At 45.4% G+C, this 19779-nt stretch overlaps 1 protein-coding gene across 11 annotated transcripts in view; it reads left to right on the top strand.

Annotated features, from left to right (window-relative positions):
• SLC38A9 (solute carrier family 38 member 9) overlaps positions 1-19779 on the top strand; it is a 218863-nt gene that overhangs the window by 174798 nt on the left and 24286 nt on the right. For all 11 annotated transcript variants that reach the window (XM_029577187.1, XM_029577153.1, XM_029577143.1 and 8 more), the window contains one exon: positions 5565-5671. In XM_029577187.1, the coding sequence (XP_029433047.1) occupies positions 5565-5671 (107 nt within the window). The remainder of the gene's footprint in view (positions 1-5564; positions 5672-19779) is intronic.

Genomic DNA, 19779 nt, shown 5'->3' on the forward strand with positions numbered 1-19779 from the left:
ACAGGAAACAGAGTAGGATTAAATGGTCTGATTTCAAAGTGGAAAAATGTAAACAGTGGAGTGCCTCAGGGATCTGCACTTGGATTGATGCTTTGTAATATATATTTATAAATGATCTGGAAATGGGTACGATGAGTGAGGTGATCAAATTTGCAGATAACACAAAATTATGTAGAGTAGTTAAATCTCAAGCGGATTATGATAAATTGCAGGAGGACTTTGTGAAACTGGAAGATTGAGCTTCCAAATGACAGATTAAATTTATGTGGACAAGTGCAAGTTGATGCATAGTGAGAAAAATAACCCTTGCTGTAGTTACACCGTTAGGTTCCATCTTAGGAGTAACCCCCCAGGAAAGAGATCTAGGCATCATAGTGGATAATACATTGAAATAGTCTGCTCAATGTGCTGTGGCAGTCAAAAAAGCAAACAATGTTAGATATTATTAGGAAGGGAATGGCAAATAAAACGGCGGAAGTCATAATGCCTCTGTATTGCTCCATAATGACGACCACACCTCAAATACTGTGTACAGTTCTGGTTGCCGCATCTAAAAAAAGATATAGTTGCACTGGAGAAAGTTCAGAGAAGGGCGACCAAAATAAGCTGTATGGAACTGCTCCCCTATGGAGGGAAAGCTAAAGAAGTTAGGGCTGTTCAACTTGGAGAAGAGATGGCTGAGGGGGGTCTACAAAATCATGAAAGGTCTTGAACAGGTAAATGTAAATCTATTATTTACGCTATCTCAGATAATAGTACGACTAGGGGGCACTCCATGAAGTTACAAGTAGCTCATTTAAAACAAATTGGAGAAAATTCTTTTTCACTCAACACATAGAAACATAGAAAAAGAAATGACGGCAGAAAAAGACCAAATGGCCCATCCAGTCTGCCCAGCAAGCTCCCACACTTATATTCCCATTCTTATCTGTTTCACCGACCACCAAGTTCAGGGCCCTTGTTGGTAACTGATTCGAATTTCCTGCCACCCCCTGCCATTGATGCAGAGAGTAATGTTGCAGTTGCATCAAAGGTGAATTTATAAGGCTTAATGGTTATGGGTAGAAACTGCCACATCAAGCAAGTTCTGTGCAGTCTGGGTAAATGCTTGTTTACCCAGACTGCACAGATCAATGCCTTGTTGGATGTTGTCTGAATGTAAATCCTCTCTTCCACATTTCCCCCTGCCGTTGAAGTAGAGAGCAGCGCTGTATATGCATTCAAAATGAAGTATCGGGCTTAATTGGTTTAGGGTAGTAACCGCCGCAATATGCTACCCCTATGCTTATATGTTTACCCAGACTGTAGTTCAGTCCTTGTTGGTTGTTGTCTGAATGCAAATCCTCTTTTCCACATTTCCCCTTGCCGTTGATACAGAGAGCAATGTTGGAGTTGCATTAACCGTGTGAAGGCTTATTGAGTAAGGGTAGTAATCACCAGGGAGTAGCCATCACCATTTCAGCAAGCCACCCCCTTGGCTCTTCTTTTCATTTCCATCCTCTAGCCTTTATGGATCCACAGTGTTTATCCCACGCCCCTTTGAATTCCTTCACAGTTTTAGTCTTCACCACTTCCTCCGGAAGGGCATGCCAGGCATCCATCACATAGTTAAGCTCTGGAATTCATTGCCATAGGATGTGGTTATTGCATTTAGAGTAACTGGGTTTAAAAAAGGTTTGGTTAAGGTCCTAGAGGAGAAGTCCATAAACTGCTATTAATCAAAAAAGAATATTAGCTTGGGATGTATTTAATGTTGGGAACTTGCGAGGTACTTGTGACTTGGATTGGCCACAGGATGCTGGCTTGATGGACCCTTAGTCTGACCCAGTATGGCATATCATGTTCCAGAACTGAACACTGTACTCCATGTGAGGCCTCACTAAGGACCTATACAAGGGCATTATCACCTCCTTTTTCTTACTGGTTATTCCTCTATGCAGCTCAGCATTCTTCCGGCTTTGGCTATTGCCTTGTCACATTGCTTCGCCATCTTCATAATCACCAGACACTATTACCCCAAGATCCCTCTCTTGATCCATGCGCACTAGTCTTTCACCCCCCCCCCCCCCCCCCCCCCCCCCAAAATCACATAAAGCTTGTTTGGATTACTGCACCCCAGATGCATGACTTTGCACTGCTTGACACTGAATCCCAGTTGCCAAATCTTTGACCACCCTTCAAGCTTTCTTAAATACTTTTCATTCTGTCTATTCCTTCAAGCATATTGCAGATTTTAGTGTCATCCGCAAATAGACAAATTTTACCTTCTATCTATTCTGCAATGTCACTCACAAAGATATTGAAGAGACCCAGTCCCAGCACCGATCACTGTGACACTCCAATCAACATTGTTCTCTTTTCAGAGTCTCCTATCAGTCAACCAGTTTATATTCCACTCTACTACCATGGTGCTCACTCCTAAGCTTCTCATTTTATTCACTAGACTCCTATGTGAGACCGTATCAGAAGCTTTGATGAAATCAACTAGATCACATCAAGTGCTCTTTCTCGGTCCAATTCTCTAATCATGAAATAAAAAAAAATCAGATTTGTCTGATAGGACCTTCCCCTGGTAAATCCATGCTGCCTCGTGTCCAGCAAAACCGCTGGATTGTAGATAGTTCACTATCCTTTCCTTCAGCAGAGTCTCGATTAATTTTCCCACCAACAAAGTGAGGCTAACTGGCCTGCAGTTTCCAGCCTCCTCTCAGCTACCACTCTTGTGAAGCGGGACCTCCACCATTCTTCTCCAATCCAGCAGCAGCATTCCGTTTTCCAGAGATCTATTTAACATGTTCTTCAGCAGACCCACCAGCACATCTCCTAGCTCCCTCAGTATCCTGGGATGTATCTCATCTGGCCCCAGGGCCTTGTCCACTTTGTTTGCCTAGCTCTTACCATACATTCTCTTCTGTAAATGGAGTTTCATCTACCCCATCTCCATCTATGGTCTTGTAAACTTGCAATAGTTCTTCTCCAGGGTCTTCTTTAGTGAACACCGAATTGAAGTATTTGTTTAATATTTTCGCCATTTGTTTCTTTCTCTCCACACATTGCTCCATGTCACCTTTCAATTTCATTATACCACTTCTGGCCTCCCTTCTTTGATATATCTGAAAAATGTTTTGTCATTTCACTTTACCTCTTTAGCAATTCTTTCTTCCGCTTAACTTTTTGTTTTCCTTATTTCTTTCTTCGTCGCTCTCAGTTTTAACAGATATTCTTTCCTGTGTTCCCTTTTTTTTTTTTTTTTTTTTTAGATCCTTTATACTTCTTGAACACTGTTCTTTTTGCCTTTATATTTTCTCCTTAGAAGACCAGATTGGTTTCTTTTTCCTCTTACTCTTGTTTACTTTTCTAATGTATAGATTTGTTGCCTTTGTAATAACTGTTTTTAATTTGGCCCACTGTTCCACCTCAACCATTTTCTCCCAGTCTTTTAGTTCTTCCTCCAGGTATGTCCATATTTGTGAAATTCAGAACTTGGGTCAATGTGACTTCTTTGTTTCCTATTCGCTATATCGAACTATACTGTCTGATGATCACTGGTGCTCAGGTGAGCCCCTACATTAGAGACATTATCACCATTAGTGAGCACTAGATTGAGTATCATATCCTCCTCCTCATGGATTCCAATATTGAAGGGCATTCACTATCTCTCTACTTCTTGTAGATTCCACAGAATGGATACACCAAGCCACATCTGGCAGATTAAAATATCCAACAAGCAACACTTCTCCCTTCTTTCCCACCTTTTGGATGTCCTGGATGAGTTTTCCGTCCAGTTATTCTGTTTGAGTTGGTGGCCTGTAAAAATGGAAGCAGAGATAAAACAAAATAAAGAATAAAGTTATATTAAGCTAGACTGTTAAACTAAGCCAGAACAGGAACCAAGTAAGCTGTGCATGTGCTAGAGATTTGTGCTTGGTTCATTACTCCTTGCTGTGCAACTGATTACAACCTTCAAACAACCTAATGCTTGATAAAACCCACATTGACTCCTTATGTAGCTAAACAGCATTGGGTCAGGATTACTTGTCGTAGTGCCAAGTAATCGGGAAACTGTATAGTACACAAAATGGCACTTATTGAAACCTACCTATAGGTGGAGTCATACAAATAAATACACTTTCAAAAAACAAATAATCCCAACTGCTTATCTAACAAAACTATTGTACCTTTATTTAATTAATTTCTACTTGCAAAAACATTTTTGATACAAAATGAACATCGAAGAAACTATAAAATTTGTTTTTGGATTTAACATTTTAGATATATATTTATTAGGTGATGTTGAAAATATTGTTTTCATCTGATTACAGTGCAGGATTAAATGACATTTAACAGTTGCTAAATGGAATTTCCCTATTGGGATATGTTTATGAAGATAATTGAAGATAAGAAACCTGATGTGTAAATTCACTGAACAGTTTCTAGTTAAGTGTAAAATGGGACTACTATCCCCCTGAGGAAGCCCAGAAATCAGGTGAAGCAAGGGCCTTTGTTGGGGCTTATGAATTCTATTATCATGGGATTTTAACTTTTTCATCACTTTGAAGTTCCAGCTGGATTTTGAAATGAGGTGAACGAATTCACTGAAATTTCCTGAAGAAATCAGAGAATTAAGGATCACATTTATTGGAATGCCATGAGTAACTTTGAATGCTGTGTGCAACTGTGATCTTCTTTGGGGATCTAAGAGGCATCTTTAAAAAAATTTTTAACAATTGAGCAACTGGGAACTCATTGATAAAAATTCTTGGTTTTCTTGTAACACATTTTCAGCTGTTATACTATGAGGGTAATGAATATTTGCAGAGTTTAGATTTGATATAAGTAAATTGCTGGTTTTAGTGTGTGTGAGTTTGAAGCGTGTGACTGCTGTGGAGTAGCTACTGCAATTAGTGTTTTTAGGGGTTCATTAGTACCAAAAACTTTTCAAGTAGAAATTGGTTAAATAAAGGAACAATAGTTTTGCTAGATAAATGGTTGGGGTTATTTGTTTTTTGAAAGTGTATTTATTTGTATGGCCCCCATCTATATAGGTTTCAATAAATACCATTTTGTCTGTGTGTATGTGATTATATATAATATTGGCATGCAGGTCAACCTAACATTTGGTGAATTTTGGCACCTTGGAGTTAAAACATACGTGGTGGGGCTAAGATTGTATACATTTGTTTTTGATGTTCGACCTGTTGCATTAACAAGGATAATAAAGGCTTTGTTGCACTAGAAAAATGGCACCTATTGGACTAACACAATTCATAGATTCTTGCAAAATTCAGAGATTGATGGACTGGAAATCCTTACCCTGGGAATTTATAGATAAGCCTGGCATACTAGAAGGCTGAAGAGAAACATTTGCTGTTTAAGGATATATATATAATGGCCCCTATTTTCAGAAAAGTTTTGCCATAAGATCACAAAATGGGAGAAAACCTTTGAGAATTGGGTACAATATATTCAGCTAATCTCTAAACAGTGCACAGACAGTGCTGTCTATCTAAGCTTTGTTTTACACTTAATAGAAGTGTTGCCTTTCTCTATTTTTACTTCCGCAGAGTTTAGATTATCCTTCCCACAACTGACTGGTGTACTCACCCTGGCCTTCTTTCTCCATAATTCTGTTATCACCCTGCTGAAAAACAACAGGAATCAGGCAAAAAATGTAAGTGGCATTGACACTGACTCACTTATTCTGTATTTCAAAGTAATGCAGGTACAGTTACTGTCTCCTTTTAACACTGTGCTTTTAAACTGAAACAAAACATAGTTGTTTTAAACTGCTAAATGATCATATTCTGTTGGATGATATGTACCGTATTTTTCGCTCCATAAGACGCACCTGACCATAAGACGCACCTAGGATTCAGAGGGGGAAAATTAAAAAAAAAAAAAATTGTGCTAAACCGGCTCTGCGTCTGGGCGTCTTATGGAGCAAATTGGGGGAGTGCATAGTTTTTTTTTTTCTCCCCATTTTGTTTTCGGGTCTGGGGAGGGCCATTTCGGTCCACTCCCCAGATCAGAAAATTTTTCTTTCTGTGGGAACCCCCAAAACCCCCCCCCATCCCAACCCTTTAAATTAACAACCTCCACCCCCCTGACCCCCCCCAAGACCTGCCGAATTAATTTCCTGCAACCCCCCACCCTCCTGACCCCCCCAAGACCTGCCGAATTAATTTCCTGCAACCCCCCACCCTCCTGACCCCCCCAAGACCTGCCAAACGTCCCTGGTGGTCCAGCGGGGGTCCAGGAGCGGTCCGGGAACGATCTCCTGGGCGTGAGCCGTCGGCTGCCAGTAAACAAAATGGCGCCGACGGCCCTATGCCCTCACTATGTCACTGAGACCGACCGCTGCTATTGGTCGGTCTCAGTGACATAGTGAGGGCATAGGGCCGTCGGCGCCATTTTGTTTACTGGCAGCCGACGGCCCTATGCCCTCACTATGTCACTGAGACCGACCAATAGCAGCGATCGGTCTCAGTGACATAGTGAGGGCATAGGGCCGTCGGCGCCATTTTGTTTACTGGCAGCCGACGGCCCACGCCCAGGAAATCATTCCCGGACCCCCGCTGGACCACCAGGGACGTTTGGCAGGTCTTGGGGGGGTCAGGAGGGTGGGGGGGGGTTGCAGGAAATTAATTTGTCAGGTCTTGGGGGGGGGTTGTAGGAAATTAAGTCGGCAGGTCTTGGGGGAGTCGGGGGGGGGGGTGTTTGTTAGATTTTTGTTTGGTTTTTTTTTTATATTCGCTCCATAAGACGCACATACATTTTCCCCCCACCTTTGGGGGAAAAAAAGTGCGTCTTATGGAGCGAAAAATACGGTATGCTGTATCTTTGACAAGCTCTTGTTATATGCTATACTTTTGCAATCTACCTTGTATGGGTCTGCCCCAAAAAGGCAAAATATAAGGTCCTAGTGCTCAGGATTGTTGCTCTCCCTGGGCTGCAGTATACAGTATAGGAGTGGCTTCCTGAAATAGTAGTCAGAGTTTTTCTTCACTTGAAACTTCAAGATAGAAATGTAATTTTGCTCAAGGAATACCTGAAGGAGAGGAAATGTTCCTGACTTTGCTTCCGTGCTTTAGAGCTTTTTTTTCTCCACAGCTGCATCAGAATCACCCCGCGGCTCAACTCCATAACCTAAGTGAGATATGCCATGCCTTGGTTCTTCCTCCTCCATTTGGGAGGAACATGGGCTGGGCTGAGTGAGAAAGCTTACTGCCCTACAACTGAATACTCTTCTTCCCTTGTCCCCCAACTCCTCTTCTCTCTTGTCCCACAGTGCTACTATGCCACCTACATTTCTAGGAAGTTTTTCATTATTACTATATGCAAAAACAATTTTTATAAAAACTGGGTGCAGAGTTGCTTGAGCACCTAAAATTGGGCACCTGCCGCCAGCCTGAACTAGAGAGGAGCCTCTGCTGCAGTCTTACGCGGTCAAGCTTGGACGAGTGAGCTCCTGCTGGACCGTTGAACTATGGAGGCTGGGAGGGAAATGAGAGTAAAAGAGAGAAAAAAAATAGAAAATCAAAAAATCTATAGACATTTTTCACCTGGCTTCTAAAAATGTGAACTTGCTTCTGTATTCCCCTCCCTCACTAAGGATTGCAAAATCAAACTGCAAATCCACCACATGTTGCAACACTTTTAAAAAAATTATTTCTTACTTATTTTACATCTTTTGGTAAATAAAATCTCTCCAAAAAAAAAAGTGTTTCTTAATTTATTGTATTTTCTACATCTACAAACTGTTTTCCACCCTTCTCTCTATCCATAGAGCCTACACCCACCTGGCAGCATAACAGCTCTCCTAATCTTCAGAGCTGAGCTGGGAGGGAGAAATTCAACATTAGGAGCAGGCTAAATCTATGGCTGCCCCTCCTGCAAGTTAAGTAGGGCAGGGAGCTGCTCAGTAGTATGAGGAACTAAGCAGCACCAGAAGGCAGCTGCTTCTGTGATTAGCTTGCTGAAGGAAAAGGCACCAATCACATCTTCATCCTAGACAGCATGCCAATACTGATCCGCGCACCCCCCCCCCCCGCGTTCTGCCTGGCTTCCGGCCTGACCACCTATATACCTGAAATAATCAGCAAAAGGCCAACCCAAGCTATATATTCCAGTGCATCATCAAAGGTAATATCCTTTGATGATAACAGGCATTAGGACAGGCTGGACTGCAGGCCATACATTGCTTTTAAAGAAAAATGGGCAGGCCAGGTGAAGGGTGTTAATGGGCTGGATTTAGCTCTTGGGGCTTAGTTTGCCCTCCCCTGGTCTACATCACTACATTACTATGCTAATCTACAATATGTAAATTCTTTGTATTACCTACCATACAACAACAGATATGTTACTGTTTTTTATTTAACTGTAATGTGTCTGTTCTCACAGGACAAGCAGGATGCTAGTCCTCACATATGGGTGACATCATCAGGATGGAGCCCAATCACGGAAAACTTCTGTCAAAGTTTCCAGACTTTGACTGGCCCCTACTGGGCATGCCCAGCATGGCACTAACCCTGCAGCCAGCAGGGGTCCCCCTTCAGTCTTCTTTTTTCCGCGCAGCAGTAGCCTCGCGGTAAAGGAGCTCTGAAAAGATTCCTTACAGGAATTTTCCTCACAGAATTATTAAAAGTTAAATTGCCCCACAGGGGTCCCTCCTCTAACTTTTCTCTGACCGTGGTACTCTGGTAAGTTTTTACCTGTTTTTCCGTCGATTACCATCTAGTTTGGCCCTCGCAGCCTACTGGCCGTCAACCGTACCACGGCTTAATTTTTTTCAATGGCCATGGCATCGGGGTTCCGTCTGTGCCCGGACTGTACTCGCACCATGTCTCTCACAGAACATAAGAACATAAGAAAATGCCATACTGGGTCAGACCAAGGGTCCATCAAGCCCAGCATCCTGTTTCCAACAGTGGCCAATCCAGGTCATAAGAACCTGGCAAGTACCCAAAAACTAAGTCTATTCCATGTAACCATTGCTAATGGCAGTGGCTATTCTCTAAGTGAACTTAATAGCAGGTAATGGACTTCTCCTCCAAGAACTTATCCAATCCTTTTTTAAACACAGCTATACTAACTGCACGAACCACATTCTCTGGCAACAAATTCCAGAGTTTAATTGTGCGTTGAGTAAAAAAGAACTTTCTCCGATTAGTTTTAAATGTGCCCCATGCTAACTTCATGGAGTGCCCCCTAGTCTTTCTACTAACCGAAAGAGTAAATAACCGATTCACATCTACCCGTTCTAGACCTCTCATGATTTTAAACACCTCTATCATATCCCCCCTCAGTCGTCTCTTCTCCAAGCTGAAAAGTCCTAACCTCTTTAGTCTTTCCTCATAGGGGAGTTGTTCCATTCCCCTTATCATTTTGGTAGCCCTTCTCTGTACCTTCTCCATCGCAATTATATCTTTTTTTGAGATGCGGCGACCAGAATTGTACACCGTATTCAAGGTGCGGTCTCACCATGGAGCGATACAGAGGCATTATGACGTTTTCTGTTTTATTCATCATTCCTTTTCTAATAATTCCCAACATTCTGTTTGCTTTTTTGACTGCCGCAGCACACTGCACCGACGATTTCAATGTGTTATCCACTATGACACCTAGATCTCTTTCTTGGGTTGTAGCACCTAATATGGAACCCAACATTGTGTAATTATAACATGGGTTATTTTTCCCTATATGCAACACCTTGCACTTATCCACATTAAATTTCATTTGCCATTTGGATGCCCAATTTTCCAGCCTCACAAGGTCTTCCTGCAATTTATCACAATCTGCTTGTGATTTAACTACTCTGAACAATTTTGTGTCATCTGCAAATTTGATTATCTCACTCGTCTTATTTCTTTCCAGATCATTTATAAATATACAAGCCGTTAAGCCCGTTAAAACGGGCTACATCCCTCTGTCTCTCACCTCCCCCTCATTCTCTCTCCCCTCACTCTTCACCACCCCCTACCTCCCTCCCTCTCACCCACTCCTCCCTCTCCTCTCACTCACTCCCTCCCCCCTCTCTCCCTCCCTCTCACTCACACTCAGTCCCACTCACTCTCCCTCAGTCCCACTCCCTCCCCCTCCCCCCTCAGTCTCACTCCCTCCCTCCCTCTCACTCACACTCAGTCCCTCCCCCTCTCCCTCAGTCCCACTCCCTCCCCCTCTCCCTCAGTCCCACTCCCTCCCTCTCTCAGTCCCACTCCCTCTTTCCCTCCCCCCCTCTCTCTCTCTCCCCCCCTCACTCAGTCCCCCCTCTCACTCAGTCCCACTCCCTCCCTCTCACTCAGTCCCACTCCCTCCCTCTCACTCAGTCCCACTCCCTCTCTCTCCTCCCCTCTCACTCAGTCCCTCCCTCTCTCTGTTAGTCCCTCCCTCTCTCTCTCCTCCCTCGCTGCCGCTGCCACCCGCTGCCGCTGCCATCCGATGCCGCCGCTGCCATCCGACGCTGCCACCAGCCGCCGCCGCTACCACCGGACGCCGCCGCTGCTGCCACTCAACGCCGCCGCCGCTGTCTCCCGACGCTGCCACTGGACGCCGCCATTTTTTTTTTGGCTCAGACCGACGTGCCCGCACATGCGCGGTAGAGCTGGTCTCTACTGCGCATTTGCGGCACGTCGGTCATCCTTCGTTTATTAGGTAGGATTGAACAGTAAGGGTCCCAATACAGATCCCTGAGGCACTCCACTGTCCACTCCCTTCCACTGAGAAAATTGCCCATTCAATCCTACTCTCTGTTTCCTGTCTTTTAGCCAGTTTGCAATCCACGAAAGGACATCGCCACCTATCCCATGACTTTTTACTTTTCCTAGAAGCCTCTCATGAGGAACTTTGTCAAACGCCTTCTGAAAATCCAAGTATACTATATCTACCGGTTCACCTTTATCCACATGTTTATTAACTCCTTCAAAAAAGTGAAGCAGATTTGTGAGGCAAGACTTGCCCTGGGTAAAGCCATGCTGACTTTGTTCCATTAAACCATGTCTTTCTATATGTTCTGTGATTTTGATGTTTAGAACACTTTCCACTATTTTTCCTGGCACTGAAGTCAGGCTAACCGGTCTGTAGTTTCCCGGATCGCCCCTGGAGCCCTTTTTAAATATTGGGGTTACATTTGCTATCCTCCAGTCTTCAGGTACAATGGATGATTTTAATGATAAGTTACAAATTTTTTACTAATAGGTCTGAAATTTCATTTTTTAGTTTCTTCAGAACTCTGGGGTGTATACCATCTGATCCAGGTGATTTACTACTCTTTAGTTTGTCAATCAGGCCTACCACATCTTCTAGGTTCACCGTGATTTGATTCAGTCCATCTGAATCATTACCCATGAAAACCTTCTCCATTACGGGTACCTCCCCAACATCCTCTTCAGTAAACACCAAAGCAAAGAAATCATTTAATCTTTCCGCGATGGCCTTATCTTCTCTAAGTGCCCCTTTAACCCCTCGATCATCTAACAGTCCAACTGACTCCCTCACAGGCTTTCTGCTTCGGATATATTTAAAAAAGTTTTTACTGTGAGTTTTTGCCTCTACAGCCAACTTCTTTTCAAATTCTCTCTTAGCCTGTCTTATCAATGTCTTACATTTAACTTGCCAATGTTTATGCTTTATCCTATTTTCTTCTGTTGGATCCTTCTTCCAATTTTTGAATGAAGATCTTTTGGCTAAAATAGCTTCTTTCACCTCCCCTTTTAACCATGCCGGTAATCGTTTTGCCTTCTTTCCACCTTTCTTAATGTGTGGAATACATCTGGACTGTGCTTCTAGAATGGTATTTTTTAACAATGACCACGTCTCTTGGACATTTTTTACTTTTGTAGCTGCTCCTTTCAGTTTTTTTTCTAACAATTTTTCTCATTTTATCAAAGTTTCCCTTTTGAAAGTTTAGCACGAGAGCCTTGGATTTGCACACTGTTCCTTTTCCAGTCATTAAATCAAATTTGATCATATTATGATCACTATTGCCAAGCGGCCCCACCACCGTTACCTCTCTCACAAAGTCCTGTGCTCCACTGAGAATTAGATCTAAAATTGCTCCCTCTCTCGTCGGTTCCTGAACCAATTGCTCCATAAAGCTATCATTTATTCCATCCAGGAACATTATCTCTCTAGTGTGACCCGATGATACATTTACCCAGTCTATATTGGGGTAATTGAAGTCTCCCATTATTACTGCACTACCAATTTGGTTAGCTTCCCTAATTTCTCTTAGCATTTCACTGTCCATCTCACCATCTTGACCAGGTGGACGGTAGTATACCCCTATCACTGTAGTCTTCCCTGACACACAAGGGATTTCTACCCATAAAGATTCAATTTTGTATTTAGTCTCATGCAGGATGTTTATCCTGTTGGACTCTATGCCATCCCGGACATAAAGCGCCACACCTCCTCCCGACTGCTCCTCTCTGTCATTGCGATATAATTTGTACCCCGGTATAGCACTGTCCCATTGGTTATCCTCTTTCCACCATGTCTCTGAGATACCAGTTAAGTCTATGTCATTATTTACTGCTATACATTCTAATTCTCCCATCTTACTTCTTAGACTTCTGGCATTAGCATACAAACATTTCAAAGTTTGTTTTTTGTTTGTATTTTTATTCTGCTTTTTAATTGATAGGGATAAGTTAGAATTTTTTAGCTCAGGTGAGTTTTTAGTTACAGGCACTTGGACTACTTTTCTAATTATTGGAACCTCACTGTCGGGATGCCCTAATTCTAATGCATCATTAGTATCCTTTAAAGATACCTCTCTCCGAACCATGTGCTGCTGAGCGACTGTCTGCTTTCCCCTTTGTTCTAGTTTAAAAGCTACTCTATCTCCTTTTTAAAGGTTAGCGCCAGCAGTCTGGTTCCACCCTGGTTAAGGTGGAGCCCATCCCTTCGGAAGAGACTCCCCCTTCCCCAAAAGGTTCCCCAGTTCCTAACAAAACTGAATCCCTCTTCCTTGCACCATCGTCTCATCCACGCATTGAGACTCCGGAGCTCTGCCTGCCTCTGGTGACCTGCGCGTGGAACAGGGAGCATTTCAGAGAATGCTACCCTGGAGGTTCTGGATTTAATCTTTCTACCTAAGAGCCTAAATTTGGCTTCCAGAACCTCCCTCCCACATTTTCCTATGTCGTTGGTGCCCACGTGTACCACGACAGCCGGCTCCTCCCCAGCACTGTCTAAAATCCTATCTAGGTGACGCTTGAGGTCCGCCACCTTCGCACCAGGTAGGCATGTTACCAGGCGATCCTCACGCCCACCAGCCACCCAGCTATCTACATTCCTAATAATCGAATCACCAACTATGACGGCCGACCTAACCCTTCCCTCCTGGGCAGTAGGCCTTGGGGAGATATCCTCAGTGTGAAAGGACAATGCATCACCTAGAGAGCAGGTCCTTGCTACAGGATCCTTTCCTGCTACACCTGGTTGGTGCTCTCCCATTATGAGACCTTCTTCCTCCAAGGCAGCACCAGGGCTGCCAGTCTGAAGTTGGGACTTGACTACTATGTCCCTGAAGGTCTCATCTATATACCTCTCTGTCTGCCTCAGCTCCTCCAGGTCTGCCACTCTAGCCTCCAGAGATCGGACTCGTTCTCTGAGAGCCAGGAGCTCTTTGCATCGCATGCACATGTACAACTTCTCACCGGTGGGTAAAAAATCATACATGTGACACTCGATGCAAAAGACTGGGAAGCCCCCCTCTTGCTGCTGGACTGCTGCCTTCATCTCAATTTTGATCAGTTCCTAGTTAAGTTTTAGGTTGCTATGGGAGTAGGAATGTGTCTAACTTCCTTTAAATGTATTAGTGAATTCACTATGTGTCTGGTAGTGGCCTACCGGGGTCTGATCGAATTCTCAATAAAGTTTTTGTTGATGGTTTTTTTTTTGGTTTTTTTTTTTTTGTGAAAGTGGCACCTGCCTATAAATTAAGGGATGAGCTAGGGGTGGGTGGGCGAGGGGTGGGAGGGTTGGGAAATACAAACAGTCTAACTTCAGTTAGTCAGCCTGAGTGACTCACTGCTCCCTTGATTAACAAATGTTGGTCCCTATTCAAAACCAATCACACTACCTCAACACCTTTCCAAGGTGAGTAACTGAGCTGAACTATTCAACTCTTTACTTTGGTATATACTGCTCCTAGCTTATTTCTAGCTTCTGGCTACTTTTTTGTGTGTGGGGGGGCGGTTTTGTGGGTTTTTTTTTTTTCAATACAATGCACTCAGTATTAAAACAAACAGTCAGCTCTTTAAAAGTCTGGAGAACCCCTATAAAGTCTGTGTAATGTGTCTAGGCTGTGAGCATGATGTCCTGACTTGCACCAAATGTGCCCTAATGACACCAAAAGGTTGCAAGGCCAGAATGGAGAAGATGGAACTCCTCTTCCATGCTCAAACCCCGACTCCATCCATTGCATTGACGTCGTCTGAACCGGCACAGTCAACTTCGCGTCAGCATCGACCACCGACCGGCATCGACAACTTCACGGCCATAGACACCCTCTACTCCCCCTCAGGATCGCGGGGATCGCAGGGAGAAACATCGCCATCGACACCGTAAGACTTGTACCATCGAGGAAGCGAAATCATCGACCTCACCATCGTCCGAGCCTCTGTCGAAGAAGCCCTGTCCAGGAAAGGCACCGTCCATTCCTGCGAGACAACCCTCACCCGGTCGGGGTTCGGGAGCCACAACTCCACCTTTAACGGTGGTCCCTCCGGCTATGCCTCTGCCTCCTTCTTCTGTTCCGGAGCCGGGGCTGCTTGCTCCAGGTCTCCGAGAAGAACTGGACCGGCTGGTTCAGGAGGCCATCAGCAAGGCGATGCAATGTCTTCAGGTTCCTCCGGCACCGACTGTGGAACCCACCATCAACCCGATTCCGGCAGCGCTGGCACCGCTGCTATCCAGGATGGAGGCACTGATGGCCGCCTTTCCACCGATGGATTCCGGGTCTCCGATGGCTCCAATGCCCTCCCCGCTGACAGCATCATCGGGAGGATAAACACCGTTCCACATCCCTCCAACGGGAGTTTTGCCTCAGCCATCAATGCCGATACGTCCCTCGCCACCGATTCATCCATCGGTGTTGATACGTCCGGCGCCACCGAGTCATCCATCGATGCCCTCTATGCCTGCACCCAGTGCCTCCAATGTCATCATCGGTGCCTCCAGTAATTCCTCCGATTCTTTCGGAGCCTAGACCAGGACCCTCAGGTATCCAACCCCCTCTGCTTCCTAGAGTGAAGTCTGCTGATCCTTATGATACTTGGGGTGATGATACTTCATCAGACACCGATGACTTACCTTCACCCACTGAGAGTAGAAAGCGTTCTCCTCCAGAGGACCTCTCATTTATAAATTTTGTGAAGGAAATGTCTGAATTGGTTCCTTTTTAACTACAGACGGAACAGGATGATAGGCACCAGATGATGGAGTTACTCCAATTCCTGGATGCCCCCAAGGTGATCACCTCTATTCCCATTCGTCAGATCCTTCTCGATCTCCTCAAAAATAACTGGGAAAATCCTGGATCAATTGCTCCAGTACACAGAAAGGCTGACACTACTTATTTAGTTCAGTCAGCCCCAGGCTTTCAAAAATCACAGCTTGATCACCACTCGGTTGTGGTAGAGTCTGTACAAAAGAGGACAAAAAGGTCAAAACCTCACTCGTCTACCCTTCCTGGTAAGGCACAAAAATTCCTAGATAACATTGGTCGACGAGTATTCCAAGGGGCCATAGCTGCCTATCAGCTTTATATGACCCAATATAACAGGGTCATCTTTAAGCAGATACAGGACTTCTCTGACTCCCTGCCTCAGCAATTCCAAGACCAACTACAAACCCTTGTAAGCAAAGGTTTTGAGGCAGGCAAGCACGAGATTAGAACATCTTATGACATTTTTGACACCTCTACTAGAGTGTCTGCAGCTGCTATTTCGGCGAGACGGTGGGCCTGGCTCAAGTCTTCTGACCTTCACCCAGAAGTGCAAGGCTGGTTGTCCAACCTACCGTGTGTAGGAGATAATTTGTTTGGTGAACAGATCCAGCGGACGGTGGCTGAATTAAAAGACCCTCATGAGACCCTCAAACAGCTCTCTTCGATGCCTTCTGACTTCTCCTCAAAGCAGCCCTTCCTTCAGAAAGGACTCTAAGAAGTCTTTCTATCGTCCAAGGAAGTCCTACCCGCCACCAGCCAGATCCCGTGCTACGAGACCTTATCAAAAACCTCAGGCTCGCCAAACCCGAAAACAAAAACCACAAGCAGCTCCCCAGCCAGGGCCTGCTTCAGGTTTTTGACTTCCGCTTGGGAGAGTAGCAGCCAGATTCCTCTGTCACACATACCAGTGGGAGGTCGATTGTGCCACTTTCACAACATGTGGCATTCAATCACATCCGACCAATGGGTATTGGCAATCATTGCTCAGGGTTACCATCTGAACTTTCTCGCCCTACCACCGGACTCCCCACCTCTACAGACTTGGAGAACATCCGATCACTCCATTCTTCTGGATCAAGAGGTCTCCCTCCTTCTCCAGTCAAGAGCAATAGAACCCGTTCCACACTCTCAGCAAGGCCTAGGGTTCTATTCCCGGTACTTTCTAATCCCCAAAAAATTGGGGGGTGTTCGTCCAATTCTGGACCTATGTGCTCTCAACAAGTACCTCCAGCGGGAAACGTTCTACATGGTAACCTTGGGATCGCTTCTACCTCTTCTACAAAGAGGAGACTGGCTCTGCTCTCTTGACCTCCAGGACGCTCTCTTGACCTCCAGGACGCTCTCTGGACCTCCAGGACGCATACACCCACATTGCGATAGTAGGCCCCAAGCACTATCCATACTGAGTGCTTCCGTTCGGCCTAGCATCTGCACCACAAGTCTTTACAAAATGCCTCGTAGTCATTGCAGCTTTCCTCAGTACCCAAGGTGTTCACGTCTACCCCTATATGGACGACTGGTTAATCAGGGCTCCAACTCAGCAATCTAACCCTACACACTCTAGTTTTGCTAGGATTTCTTGTCAATTACAAAAAATCCTATTTAGTCCCATCTCAAACCTTGTCGTTCATTGGGGCAGACTTGGACACCTTGCAGGCAAAGGCTTTCCTGCCTCGACAATGAGCACTAACTCTCGTGTCTCTCGCTCACCAGCTGCAGTCTCAGCACGTTGCGACCGCTCGCCAATTTCTCGTCCTTCTGGGACACATGGCGTCCTCAGTCCATGTCACACCAATGGCCCACTTGGCCATGAGACTCATGCACTGGACTCTGAGGTCTCAATGGATTCAAGCTATTCAGCCTTTGTCGGCCATTGTCCACATCACCGACTCACTCAGTCTGTCTCTCGCCTGATGGAAAAATCAGACCAATCTCCTCCAGGGATTGCCCTTTCAGGTTCCAAATCCTAAAGTCATTCTAACCACCGACGCTTCCAACCTCGGGTGGGGAGCCCACGTAGCCAACCTGCAGACATAAGGCTCTTGGTCTCCAGAGGGAGCTAAACATCAAATAAATTTCCTGGAGCTTCAAGCAATACGATATGCTCTCAGGGCTTTTTCAGGATCGCCTGTCAAATCAGGTCATCCTAATTCAGACAGACAACCAGGTGGCCATGTGGTACATCAACAAGCAGGGAGGCACAGGCTCCTTCCTTCTGTGTCAGGAAGCTGCGCAGATTTGGGCGGAAGCTCTCTCCCATTCGATGTACCTCAGGGCCACCTACTTGCCGGGAGTGAACAATATGCTGGCAGACAAGCTGAGTTGAGTCTTTCAACCGCTCACGTGGTCTCTCAACCCCTCGGTAGTGGACTCCATCTTCCAACAATGGGGATATCCTCAGATAGATTTCTTTGCGTCCCCTCAGAACCACAAAGTGGACAATTACTGCTCTCTCATTTGCAGCGAACACTCTCAGCCCAGAGACGCATTCTCCCTCTCATGGGCAGCCGGTCTGCTTTATGCATTCCCTCCACTTCCTCTTCTCTCGAAGACTCTCGTGAAGTTACGTCAGGACAAGGGAACCATGATCCTGATAGCACCTCACTGGCCACGCCAAGTGTGGTTTCCCATACTTCAGGATCTCTCCATCCACAGGCATATTCCCTTGGGAGAGGACCCGCTTCTGATCACTCAAAACAATGGGTGCCTACGCCATCCCAATCTTTAAGCCTTGTCCCTGTCGGCATGGATGTTGAAAGGTTAATCCTTCAGCCACTTAACCTTTCCGATCCAGTTTCCTGTGTCTTGATTGCTTCACGGAAGCCTTCCACGAGAAAATCTTACTCTTGTAAATGGAAAAGGTTCACATCATGGTGCTCTTCTCAGTCCTTTGATCCCTTTTCCTGTCCAATCCCGAAGTTTTTGGACTATCTCTGGCATCTGTCAGTCAGGTCTCAAGACAACTTCCATCAGAATGCATGTCAGTGCAGTGGCCGCCTTCCATAAAGGTGTCAGGGATGTCCCTATATCAGTACAACCCCTTGTAACACGCTTTTTGAAGGGCTTGCTCCATATCAAGCCACCATTACGTCCTCCAGCCCCTTCTTGGGACCTTAACCTGGTTCTCGGTCGGCTCATGAAACCACCATTCGAACCTCTTCACTCCTGTGACCTAAAATACTCACGTGGAAAGTGATTTTCCTTTTGGCTATCACTTCAGCTCGCAGGGTTAGTGAGTTACAGGCCCTAGTTACCTATCCGCATTACACTAAACTCCTGCAGGACCGGGCAGTACTCCGCACTCACCCTAAATTTTTACCTAAGGTAGTTTCGGATTTTCATCTAAACCAATCCATCATACTACCTACCTTTTTTCCCAGGCCCCATGCCAACCCAGGAGAACAGGCTCTGCATACCCTTGACTGTAAACGGGCTCTGGCATTTTACCTAAACCGTACAGCTGCCCACAGGGAAAGCACTCAATTGTTCGTATCTTTCCACCCTAACAAGTTAGGGAAGCCTGTGGGTAAGCAGACTCTCTCCTCCTGGTTGGTGGACTGCATATCCTTTTGCTATCAGAAAGCGGGCATTCCATTTTAAGATCGTGTTAAAGCACACTCTGTGAGGGCCATGGCGACTTCAGTAGCACACCTGTGATCGGTGCCGCTTCCTGACATCTGCAGGGCTGCCACCTGGAGTTCTCTCCACACCTTTGCATCCCACTATTGCTTGGACAAAGCCAGAAGACAAGATTCCATCTTTGGCCAGTCTGTCTCTCTTTCCTCAGCAGTGCCAGAACTGATATACACTGCCAGCTCCATTTTCTTGGGTCCCAGAAAAAAGGTAGCAGAATGCCGTTTTGGGATGTTAGGCCAGAAATTAAGCCCTTGGTTATGGATACAAAAAGGGGTTGAATTAGCACAAGGTTAAAAGTTGTGAGCAATCGTGCAATTCATCAAGGCCAGGGGTTGAAGGCTTGACAATTGGCACTACTGTTCACAAATTTCAAACTTGTGCTAATTCAAACTCGTGTCTGTTCTTTGCTGTGTAGTGTCTGCTTCAGTATCACCCCTTCCACTTCTGTTCCCTGCAATACAGGAGGAGAGGTAGGGGAAGGGGGACAAGAAGGAAGGGGATGGATTAGGATGCAGTGTGGCTGTTCTCCTCTCTGTGTGCTCCAGGCTCACCCTCTCCTCTTCTCTTCCCTGCAGGCTGCCTGGAGGAGAGAGGCTGGAGTAGAACTCCCCTGCTGCCCTGCCTCTTAAGCCTGAAAAGAAGTGCTGGAACTGCATGCCAGGCCATTCCCCCACAAATTAAGCCCTGTTTTA

This window comes from Rhinatrema bivittatum, chromosome 1, assembly GCF_901001135.1.
Source record: "Rhinatrema bivittatum chromosome 1, aRhiBiv1.1, whole genome shotgun sequence".
Taxonomy (NCBI): domain Eukaryota; kingdom Metazoa; phylum Chordata; class Amphibia; order Gymnophiona; family Rhinatrematidae; genus Rhinatrema; species Rhinatrema bivittatum.